We start from the raw sequence: 11,028 nt of genomic DNA, 5'->3' as shown, positions 1-11,028 counted from the left end.
GCGATTTAATGGTGTCAGTGAATTTACTCATAGGCTATTCGTCAGTGTTTCACACCAATGCGTTATCTATAAAACCATGCCCGTGTTATCTGCAGCAGCACGTGCCCTCCGCCCGGGCATCCAGTGCCAAAGTTATGCATGTTTTGATTAAGAAAACATTTGACCCCGGTGATAAAGGTTATGTGCGTTATTTTCTTCCCTTGATAGAGCAATAATTTATGGCCTGAGCCAAAAATGACAAATTTAAAAATTAAATCACTGTTGAATCTAGTACAGTCCTCACAGCTGCAGAATGATAAGACCAGTCTACTATTTTTATTTTAGGAAATATTGTAGGCTATAATTACCATGCATCCTGCTGCAGGCTGCCAACATTTGATTTAACTTGTTTAATTCTAATTCTGCCAGTCCCTTCCAACAAAATACTCAGCGCAGCATCTGCTGTAGCCTATCTACTGATGCATTAATCAGATTTTTTATAATAGAGTATAATATAGTTTTAACAAACCAGGAGCCTGAAATTACACATCGTAGTCTTATATTCAATAAAAGTGAAGCTATGAAACTACATGAAAATCAAAGAAATCCTCCAAAAATCTGTAGTTTGCAGGCCAAACTCTCCTGTTGATTAAATCTAAGACCAAGAACGAACTGCAGTCAGCTGGGAAGGATGGAAAGCTCATTTCTTGTACAAATACATCAAGTATTCTCACACGGTACAATGCCATACTAAACCCCACAGCACTTTACTGAGGTGATGCGGTGTTCAAATAAAAGTTGGGTCAACCATGAACTCAAGTCCGTGATGACAAAAAGGAGACCGACCCAAAACAACTTTTCAAAACAGCAAGTCTGTTGGTTTTATCTTCTGAAAAGACTCATATTTCTATGTTACTGACATTAAACGGGTTGATAGGTTACAGTGCGCGTTTATTTCAAGATTTATATTGACTGAAAGGCAAACAAACTTAAATATAAAATCGATTTGAAGTGTTTGCCCTTCAGTGCAGCTGATTAAGGAATCAGTGGATTCATCATATAACCACATTTAACAGGCTATGCAGTATCCACCTATTGCGTTTTTGTTTTATTTAATTTTAATTATTATTATTTTACCTGTAGTGTTACAGGCGGGTATTGCAATGCGTGGTGCAAGTGCAGCATCTATTTTGATCCACTTTGGGGATATTTGGTATCAGTTTTATTGAAGTCAACCAGCAGCGTCAATTCACTATAGGCAAGAAGGTAAGGCAGAGTTTAACTTCAAAACTAACTAAACTCGGGCAACTGGGCAAATTAGGCAATTTTTGATGACTGACAAAATAAAAATTGTCTAGATTCTTAGACAAACAGCAGGTCACCAAACTATCAGCTCAGACGGAACATTGATCCTGAATGCTGTCCGTAATGTGTTTTTGTTGCTGTTGTTGTTGTTGTTGTTTTTAATGTGTCCTCCAAATACATTTCTGCCAACTTTTGTTTGATCTCAAGTCTCCATCATACTGATAAAAAACACCCGATCAAGCATGGACTCGTTCAGATTAAGATGCGACAGGTGTCCGCCCATGATGTGAGCAGCAGCTGATATCGCTTCACCTTGTTGGCTCCGCGCCACGGAGGCTTCTATCAGCCGGACAGGGCGGCCGACCGGCAGGAGATGCGACTTGGCATCCAGTCATGGGTGGGACCCCCAGCCAACTGAATTTAAGCAGATGGCCTGCTGTTTTGGCAGCTAGTACCGTCAAAACAAACCCAACGGCATCATCATCTGATTCAGGGAAGAGAAGCAGAGAGACCAAACATGAGTCTGACTGACAAAGACAAGGCGACCGTCAAAGCCGTGTGGGCCAAGATCTCCAAGAGAGCGGATCAGATCGGTGCTGCCGCTCTGGCCAGGTAACCATGACGCTTCACCCAGGGTTTAATGAAAGGAAATTAATATCAGAATGTTTGTTTTTATGACATGCTGTATAATACCATGTGTCTATGCAGCTAAGGAGTGGTTCACCTGGTAGAAGGTGACAGAAGGTGATCGTGATGCCTGCTGCGTCTGCCGCCAACTGTCTCTTAAACGTTGTTGGAGAAAGTTACTTTTAAAAATAATTCGTTACTTTAATTCGTTACATCTTAGACATGAACTGGTTAAGTTACAAAGTTAGGCTACTCTATTAACAGTAACTCATTACAGTAGGCTACTTTGCGTTACCCACTTCAAAAACACGCCGTTGCAATATGGCTCGTGCTGTCAATTGTGTCATTATTTAATCAGAGCAAAAGCTTTGGTCTTGGGATTTTATAACAGTATAAGACAATCTCATTTATACTAAGCAGACTAGACTGCCTTTAAATTAGCAGCTTGTTGGCACGTGATGCCACAAAAATGCAACAATAGGTATGAAAGGAAAATAAAAGTACCGAAGTTCTAATTTTAAAAAGTAATTAATAACCAAGTAGGCTACACCAATTGAAAATAGCGCATTAAGTTTCTAGTTACCACAAATAAGTAATCTGAATACTATTACGCGTTACAAAGTAACAAGTTACCCCCAATACTGCTTACAAATAAACGTAAACTTGTATTCCTGGTGCTGCGTCTCTTTCCAATTTAGTCTGTGAATTATTAACCAAAAGCAGTTCGTTGCTCCAGGTGAGGCTCGAACTCACAACCTCGGCATTACTCTGCAGGATACTGTCTTATAAGTACCGCGCGCTGACCGATTGCGCCACTGGAGCCCATACATTTAAATACATATGTCGTAGATCTAGTTTGCTCATTCGAAATCAGACTAGCCCTCCAAATGTCGACCACTTGTAACTGATTTCAGCTTCATCATCTCCACCCCGGCAGGATGATCGCCGTCTATCCGCAAACCAAAACCTACTTCTCCCACTGGTCAGACCTGGGCCCCAAGTCCGCCCCGGTGAAGAACCACGGAAAGGTGGTGATGGGGGGAGTCGCCGACGCGGTGGCCAAGATTGACGACCTGTGTGGCGGCCTGCTGGAGCTCAGCGAGCTGCACGCCTTCACGCTGCGGGTGGACCCGGCCAACTTCAAGGTGAGACAGGACTCAAACACACCGGCAAAGGTAGACTGTCTTGTACTGAGATTGACTTTAAATTCATAATTACAGTTCAGATTCGGTCTCATCGAAACGCACAAAACTAACTGGCTTTTACACACGGGTACTTTGCGCGTAAATTACCCAGGAGCGCTGCAGAAATCTCCACCTTAACAAGTCATAAAGTCAAGCTTTCATTCTCAAAAACGTATTTTTCTTAAACAAACGAAATAATCTGCCAGCTGAGCGAGATAATTTCACGTGTTTCCAATTCAGTCAGATTTTCTTAAAACGATCCTATCTTGGAACAAGGCAGATCCCTCCACTAGTATGAATCTAATCTGACTTGATTCAAGAAAATTGTTGAAACAAATTAATTTACATTGTAAAGAAGTGACATTGCCTCACCCCATTAGCACATTTCTTCGCTTGTTTTAAGAAAAATTGGATTTTTAAGACTTCAAACTCCACTAAAGGACTGGTAAAGATGGCTTTGTTTTGCTATAAATTGGTTCCTCTCTCATCCACAGATCCTGAACCACAACATCCTCGTGGTGCTCGCCATCATGTTCCCTAATGACTTCACCCCGGAGGTCCACGTCGCCTTTGACAAGTTCCTGGCCAATGTGGCTCTGGCTCTGTCTGAGAAATACCGCTGAGCCGCAGCCAGGAGGGATTCCTGCTCCAGCTGGAAATACCTTACATGGCCTTGTAACTCTTGGTGAAAAATTAAAGAATAAATTGCATAATAAACATAACTGATAAGGTTGTCTGTCATTTATATCTGGCCTCTAGTGCTTTTATGACTTTATACCTGCGCCAGCCTCAAACAATAATATCATTCAACGGTCTGATCCAAAGTATTTTACAGCCTTTCTTTATGGTCTTTGTAGGCGGGGAAACAAATGAGGAGATCACCCATGTTTTGTCTATATGTCTTTATTTCATTCCGGAACATGATCTACAGAGCAGGCAGTCTGGCATCAGCGAAATAAGAAAACTATTAACAACAGAAAGGCTACAGGGCGTTAAGGCATGACATGACATGGACAAGTATCTACTGACATCTGCTGGTGTGCCGAGTTTCAAACACACAAAGTCTCCAGCTTCATTGTCTTCAGAGTAAGAATGGAGCTAATTATCATACAAAAGAGGTGCGATCATTTCATAACGACTCGTATCTTCTCGTCACCAAGAACGAGCCTGCAAAGAGAGGAGAGACATTTCGATTTTGGTGTTATCTCTCTTGTCATTTGATTTATTTGAGGATTAGCCCATGATGAAGAGACAAAATCCAATCCATTCTGCCTTCTCTTACCTGAGCAATGCAGCAGCCACCAGGCCTCCTCCTATTGGTCCCACCCAGTAAACCCAGTGGTAGGTCCAGTAGTTGGCCATCACAGCCGGGCCAAAAGCCCTGGCAGGGTTCAGACAAGTTCCTGACACATCGCCCCTGCACCAGGAAACAGCAGAATTAGTCCAGCAACTGGGTCAAGGACTTCAAATTGCATTTGAAATCCATTTTTGGTCTTTTTTTTTCTGGTCAGCTTTTTTTTTCCATTTTGAAAAACTTATTTGTCATTGACCCAATTAAAGGATAGTTGGATATAGAAATAGTAGCTGTTTTTTGGGGAGTGTGGGGAGTCTTTCAATTTTAATCAAGTTCAGTGTAATAATATGTAACACAGACGTAGATAACAATGATGTGACATGTCTAGCACACATATAACACATTCTATGGGGGATACAACAGTAACTCAGGTCTCAGCCCTTTCCCAGAAGCTCTCTTATCTCACCCAGCCAGGATGTTGATGATGACGGTGCAGCCCACCAGGAAAGGAGCCAAGGGTGTTTTGGTCTTGCTGTTGACGGCCACCAGCAGCACCACCATGGTGACCAAGCAGGTCATGGCAACCTCTCCAAAGACGGCACCGGGCAGCTGGTTTTCTGACTTGAGGATATCAAACGCCGCTCCTGTGGCGTTGAAGTAGCGGTCTGCAGGCACCATTATCTGTGAAAGATCGGGGTGAGAAATATGCATTTGTCTTCCCCAAGGAATTCACAGTCAACTTCATAGTTAAAGTCATGCAGCTGTGTGTGCAAAAGTGTCCAAACATGCATCTTATCACATCCTGCAAGAATCATACTGTTGTGCAATTTCACTACGGATAATGAACGGCTTTATCTCTGTGCTTCCTTTCAAATCGGCTTCCAACTGACCTTTGCCATTCCAGCCCCCAGCACTCCTCCAATCAGCTGGCTGACGAGGTACGGACCCACCATCATCAACTCCATGCCTCCACACAGGTAGATGGCAATGGTGAAGGGCGGGTTGAAATGGGAACCGCTGGGAAAAGAGAGAAGCAACAGAGAAAAGGCTGAGAGCAAGTGGAAGACTGTGGCTTTAAAAGGCAGAGACAATGCAAACTGCAGGAGATCCATTTTACTCAAACTATGCATATATGTATTACTTGTGTGTGGGGTTAATGATAATGCTACAAAGATAAGATAAGACTCAACACGTATTCAGTGACTGCACACAAACATAAAGCAGCATTCCTTCATTCCTTCATTCTGTGGTTGAGAAGACAAACTGTAAATGCAATGCCATTTTCACAGAGCATATGATTCTGAACAACAAAAACAAGCTTTACCTGATGTTATCCATGACTGCCACCATTATTGCCACTGCCAGGCCGTGCACCAGCGCCGGCTGCACCCTGCCAGCTGCCGGGACGTTCTCGATGACAGACACGCAGCCGATGAAGACGAAGAACATGGTCCCCACGATCTCGGCCAGGCAGGGCTGGAACAGCTTCTCGTACTTGTTGGGAGCTCTGGGAATGGGCGACCTCTTGCCCTTCTCCATCAGAGTAGAGTCTGTGTCCTCCATTTCCATTTTCTCGACTCCCATCGTGGCTGTTCTCAGGTTTTGTTTTACTCCTGAGAGACTCTACTTGGGTTCTAGGAAAGCTCTCACAGATGATCTCGTTAAGAAAGATAGCTCTTCGCCTGCCTGTGCACCTCCAGTACCTCCTCGACTCAGCCTGCAGACTAAGTGAAGGGCACAGGAAGGTGTTGTGATCATTTATAATCACAGCCAACAGTTGGGAGGCTGGATTGGTATTGCATCACAGATCATAAAACATCAAAGGCGAAAGATATTGGAAGGTTTCTTATATCAATGCGTTCCCCCAGCCAGTACCTTGACCTCAGACTGATTCTGATCTTCAACTCTTTTCCGCCTACCTGAGCTTGTCTTTAGATGGAGTCGAGACAAATCTGACAGCTCTCCAAGAAATCATCAAGGTGACCTTTTTTTAAGACGTAGGGTTGATAATGTTTAAACCGAGCTGCTCAAGGCCGTCCCACAGTCAATGGGTGCAGATCAGGTCAGATCAGAATTAGAGGGATCCAAGCGCTGCCCTAGATTCATCCTGAATTTCTCTCTCTGTCCTCAGGTGTCCAATAGCAACTGCCTAAGATTAGGACCAATAAATACAAACATAGCTTCGTTCCCTCAGCCATCAATTTACTAAACAGTACATAAGGAGAAGGAGAAGTTTTTCTGTTTTTCTCTTGTCATTATCGCCCACGTTATTGTTACTGTTTGTCCCGGCACCTATTGCATGCTCAGCCGTCCCGGTAGAGGATCGCTCTGTGACTCGGTCTGTCCAAGCTTTCTTCCATTTTTCTTGGAAGTTTTTCCTTGCATGCACTGAGGGTCTAAGGCTGGTGGAGCCGGGCAGGTTAGGCTATGTAGAATAGCTAGGCTGTTTTGTCTTGCTATAATCTGTTTTTGTGTGTCTTCTGCACTTCCTGATGTTTGATCAGTTAGATCTAGTTAGCCTCATTCTCTGTAAAGTCCTTTGAGACATGCATGTGATAAAGGGCTTTATAAATAAACAAACTTGACCTTGAAGTCCTACAGCAGCATAGGCACTAAGCACTTTACCACATGCAATTGTGACCCTTTGTATTATGTTCATGTATGGGTGTGTGTGTTTTGTATTGTAAATTGCTGCACACCAATTGCCCTACAGGGATTATAATACTAGACTCTGAGTCTGAGTCTGATCAGTCATCATCCTCATCATCATCACTTTGTCAGGATGCACATGCATACATTTTGTCACAAATCGTTATTCAATGTAATTAAGGAGCTACAAAAAGTGTTATGCAATGTCCTATGTCCTATGTGTGTATGTGTCTATATACTCTCACAATGTTACATAGATGCAATGAGGTGACGTCGGTTTAAAAGGACTGCAGCAATGGTGCTGATCCATCTTCTTCATTATTATCATCATCGTCATCATTACTGTCAGTATGATCAATTTATCAGGATGCATATGCATAGTTTTGGAAAGCATATCTTTTCATTATTAATTTTAATGAAGGAGGTGGACATTGCTATGTGCAAATTATCATCATCATCATCATCATCATCATCATCATCATCCTCATCCTTATCCTCATCATCATCATCATCATCCTCATCATCATCATCATCATCCTCGTCCATTTATCAGGATGCATATGCATAGTTTTGGAATGTAAATGTTTTCAGTATTCATTGTAAGTAATGAAACAGTGCCATGTTTCATCCAAGGGCATTGCTTTATGATTCTAATCTAGCTTTATTGTGTAGTACAATGCCCTGTCCTTGCACCATCTTTTAAGTAATAAAACTATCAAAGCATGGTTTTCCATTCAAGGACTTTGAACCAAACAATGATTATAAAAAGTCTGTAAATAGATAACAGAAAAGTGTGATCATTTGTTCAAGGTATATAATTTATTATCAAAATTCCATTCAAACTGTTCTTGCCTTTGCCAAACTCATATAAAGTCCACATAAATAGTATCACAGTGGATCACAACCATACCATAAAACACTTTATTGCAACATGAAATATATAATTCAAAATTTTCATTTAAAAAAGCTAACATTTCAGAATGCAAAGGGAGCCGATCCAAAGGCACTCAAAATATGTTTACACACAAATTTAAGTAATAGGCTACAATCCAATTCTCTGTGTAATGCATAAACCTTTTATATAACATCCAAACGGAAAAGCTGTCATCGAACAAGTTGGGAGGTACCCCCTTTTTAATAAATTAGACATTCACTTCAACATGACTCGAGTCTTCTGGTCACCAAACAGCAACCTGCATGAGAGAAATACTTTAAATTAGTGAATAGATCACAGTGAAGTTGGATCATTGCCATACATGCTATATATGATTCACAGCCATGTTAATAAATCACATTCCATCATCAATAATAGCTTGATTCAACTAATATAGCCAAGTAAACATTACCAATACAAATACTGTGATATACCTATACCTCAGTCATCGGTATATTGTGTCATTTTGTGTATATTGAGTCAAAGAATTAAAAATTAATTCTGGTTAAGTAACATCAGATTGAAACCCAGCGAAAGAGGCAAGAGAGAGGAAGTTGCTAGTTAGCTAACTTCTGTTCTGAAAAACTGTTGCTCTTTGGCCCCGCCCACTGAGGTTTAAAGAGTAACTAAACCACAAACCCAAATCTGTGTAAAGCCTGACATCTAATGGTGAAAAGCATGCTACTGAAATTGCCATCTGCTATTGGCTGATCTTTGCCAATAGCAGATGGCAATTTCAGACATATGTTCTAATCTTAAAAGTCACTAGGCTTTACCAAATGCTGGTAAATTTTGGCTATAGATGGTAAGTTTTGTTAGTCCCTTTGGCAAGTAACCAACCATCATTTAGAGGTTTTATTCTGTTCCAAAAATTTAGTCTGCCTTTAAAATAGTAAAAGTGGCCTTCAAACAATTTCTGCCCTGAATGCTCCCACTGTATACCTACCGAATGAAGCTGACAGTGAGCAGTGCGCCACAGGTGGGTCCCACCCAGTAGATCCAGTGATGGTCCCAGTAGTTGGCCACCACTGCCGGGCCGAGCGCTCGGGCCGGGTTCATACAGGCTCCAGACACCGACCCTCTGAAACAACAGACAACACACAGCAATGAACAGAGGAATACTGGTGAAAGTTTGGTTATGATGACAGCTGATGAGCTCGATCAGGGTAACGCCCAAAACCCATTCATTTCAATTAGGGATGCGTCTGATAATTGTCTATGTCTATTGTCTATTTGAGCTGTGGATGGGTAGACATATAGATGTTTTTCCTAGCTGGAATAATGGTGGTGTGGCGACAAGAGGAGGGGGGCCCAGAGTCAACTTTCTGAGCATAGGGACCCATAATTCCTAGCTACACCCCTGGTTCTGCTGAAGTCCTTACCCAGCCAGTATGCTGGCTGTCACCGTGAGGCCGATGCAGAAAGGAGCCGACTGTGAACGTGTTCGGCTGTTGACGGCCCCCATGCACACCACCGTGGTCAGGAACAGAGTCATCATCATCTCTGCCACCGTGGCTCCGCCCAGAGCGCCGGTGGTTTTCACCACGTTGAAGGCTCCTCCAGAGGAAACCATGAACATCGGGGAGGGGTAAATAGCCTGGAAGCAGAACGAAAAGAACATTAGAATTAGATCAATATGACATCTCTCTTTTCCATTTATTCCCATTCTATAGGAGTAATGTTTGAAATGGGTTTGGCTGAGATAATGTAATCAGTGAATATCACATATCATTTTTTCTCTTTCTTTGCCTTTCCCACTTCACTTCTTTCTTTATCCTACAGCATAAAAATGAATAAATGAAAAATGTGTCTGAACAGTAAGAATTGTTAAACCTAGTAATGTAATTGACTTTTGAATAACACAATAAAGTATATATATATATACTGTATATATATATTAAAAAAAAGAATATCACTTATATCACAGCTTCACATTACCTTGTGTCAGGAATGAAGAATTGTAATACCAGTTGTTTGTGAGATACTCAAAAATGATCTATTCTGCAGTGGTTAATTGCCAGATTATTGAAAAATGCAATGCGGACTATTATGCAATGCATAGTGTACAGTCTGTTTCTTCTTACCTTAGCCAAACCAGCGCCGATCATCCCCCCAGACAGCTGAGCGAGGACGTAGGGCCCCAGCAGGGTCAGCTCCATCCCTCCACACAGGTAGACGCTCAGAGACACCGCGGGGTTAAAGTGCCCTCCACTAAAAACAACATGATAAACTTTACTGTTATGTCCCTCACAAGCAGATACGTAAATGCATGTCATGTGAATGGTAATAAAAAGTGATAATGATAATGACACGTATGCATAAGACCTGGGTTAAAACAGCATTTGCAAATGATTGTTTGTATTTGTTTTAACCTTCTTGGAGTACCAGATATGGGTCTCACACAGGACAAAACTATGGAGGTTAAATAGATGCAGGAAAGCATTTGAAAGTATTGTCTGCTGTCACAATTTACCTGACATTATTAGAAATGCAGTAAACTCCACCCACCTGGTACTCCAAAGAGGTTAAAGCAAACACTAAGATTTACTTCTTTTGGATTAAAGAGTCCACCAAATGCTATACATTTCATTCTATTCTATACAGAAGATTTGTGGAGGAATTTCATAAGACAAATCTTAAGATTATATGATGTAGGCCTTTCCAATATTATGGAAATGAGAATTGATCAGCCTTACAGATCAAATATCAAACATTAGTGAACACAAAATTTCATTAGTGTTTACCTGATTTGCCCCAGCACCATGATCAGCACTCCCAGCGCCAGTCCATGAGCCACTGCAGGCTGGATGGAGCCCTGCACCCCCACGTTCCCGATGACCGATGCGCACCCCACAAACACAAACAGCGTAGTCCCAAACAGCTCAGCGAGGCACGGCTGGACATACTGCTCATAGATGGTGCAAATCTTCTGCTTCGGGTTGTTTTTGCCTTTCTCTGTTGTCGTCTCTCCTGTATCAGCACCGGCTATGGTGAAGACCTCAGACTTGGATTCTGTCACTGACATCTTGACTTGGAAAAGCAGCTGTATGTGCTGA

General features: G+C 42.0%; 3 protein-coding genes and 1 non-coding gene across 4 annotated transcripts; 1 reads left to right on the top strand and 3 right to left on the bottom strand.

The window, feature by feature from the left end:
* The first annotated feature begins 1,713 nt into the window (after positions 1-1,713).
* Positions 1,714-3,817, top strand: hbae5 (hemoglobin, alpha embryonic 5). Its single transcript, XM_071899444.2, has 3 exons — positions 1,714-1,896; positions 2,849-3,056; positions 3,590-3,817. The coding sequence occupies exons 1-3, from the start codon at positions 1,802-1,804 to the stop codon at positions 3,716-3,718; spliced, it is 432 nt and encodes a 143-aa protein (XP_071755545.1). The 5' UTR covers positions 1,714-1,801; the 3' UTR covers positions 3,719-3,817.
* trnai-uau (transfer RNA isoleucine (anticodon UAU)) lies at positions 2,640-2,733 on the bottom strand. The gene is made up of 2 exons: positions 2,696-2,733; positions 2,640-2,675 (listed from the first exon to the last, which is right to left on the bottom strand). It is a non-coding gene; the product is annotated as a tRNA-Ile (tRNA).
* Positions 3,818-4,219: 402 nt separating the features above from the next.
* On the bottom strand, positions 4,220-6,626 carry aqp8a.2 (aquaporin 8a, tandem duplicate 2). The gene is made up of 5 exons (XM_071899447.2): positions 5,714-6,626; positions 5,280-5,406; positions 4,856-5,070; positions 4,378-4,512; positions 4,220-4,262 (listed from the first exon to the last, which is right to left on the bottom strand). Exons 1-5 carry the CDS (start codon positions 5,971-5,973, stop codon positions 4,220-4,222), a joined length of 780 nt encoding a protein of 259 aa, XP_071755548.1. The 5' UTR covers positions 5,974-6,626.
* A 1,344-nt stretch (positions 6,627-7,970) lies between these two features.
* On the bottom strand, positions 7,971-11,003 carry aqp8a.1 (aquaporin 8a, tandem duplicate 1). The gene is made up of 5 exons (XM_071899446.2): positions 10,717-11,003; positions 10,057-10,183; positions 9,355-9,569; positions 8,919-9,053; positions 7,971-8,231 (listed from the first exon to the last, which is right to left on the bottom strand). Exons 1-5 carry the CDS (start codon positions 10,995-10,997, stop codon positions 8,189-8,191), a joined length of 801 nt encoding a protein of 266 aa, XP_071755547.1. The 5' UTR covers positions 10,998-11,003; the 3' UTR covers positions 7,971-8,188.
* Positions 11,004-11,028: the final 25 nt, after the last annotated feature.

This window comes from Centroberyx gerrardi, chromosome 20 (assembly GCF_048128805.1).
Source record: "Centroberyx gerrardi isolate f3 chromosome 20, fCenGer3.hap1.cur.20231027, whole genome shotgun sequence".
Lineage (NCBI taxonomy): Eukaryota > Metazoa > Chordata > Actinopteri > Beryciformes > Berycidae > Centroberyx > Centroberyx gerrardi.
This window is presented reverse-complemented; position numbering and strand designations above follow the sequence as displayed.

Coding starts and splice junctions, on each gene's coding strand:
- hbae5 (XM_071899444.2), top strand. CDS start 1,802: ATGAGTCTGACTGACAAAGACAAGGCGACCGTCAAAGCCGTGTGGGCC. Junction 1,897..2,848: donor GGTGCTGCCGCTCTGGCCAG/GTAACCATGACG, acceptor CCACCCCGGCAG/GATGATCGCCGTCTATCCGC. Junction 3,057..3,589: donor TGGACCCGGCCAACTTCAAG/GTGAGACAGGAC, acceptor TCTCATCCACAG/ATCCTGAACCACAACATCCT.
- aqp8a.2 (XM_071899447.2), bottom strand. CDS start 5,973: ATGGGAGTCGAGAAAATGGAAATGGAGGACACAGACTCTACTCTGATG. Junction 5,407..5,713: donor GCAGTCATGGATAACATCAG/GTAAAGCTTGTT, acceptor CTCTTTTCCCAG/CGGTTCCCATTTCAACCCGC. Junction 4,263..4,377: donor GTGGCTGCTGCATTGCTCAG/GTAAGAGAAGGC, acceptor CTCTCTTTGCAG/GCTCGTTCTTGGTGACGAGA.
- aqp8a.1 (XM_071899446.2), bottom strand. CDS start 10,997: ATGTCAGTGACAGAATCCAAGTCTGAGGTCTTCACCATAGCCGGTGCT. Junction 9,054..9,354: donor ACAGCCAGCATACTGGCTGG/GTAAGGACTTCA, acceptor CTGTTGTTTCAG/AGGGTCGGTGTCTGGAGCCT. Junction 8,232..8,918: donor CTCACTGTCAGCTTCATTCG/GTAGGTATACAG, acceptor TCTCTCATGCAG/GTTGCTGTTTGGTGACCAGA.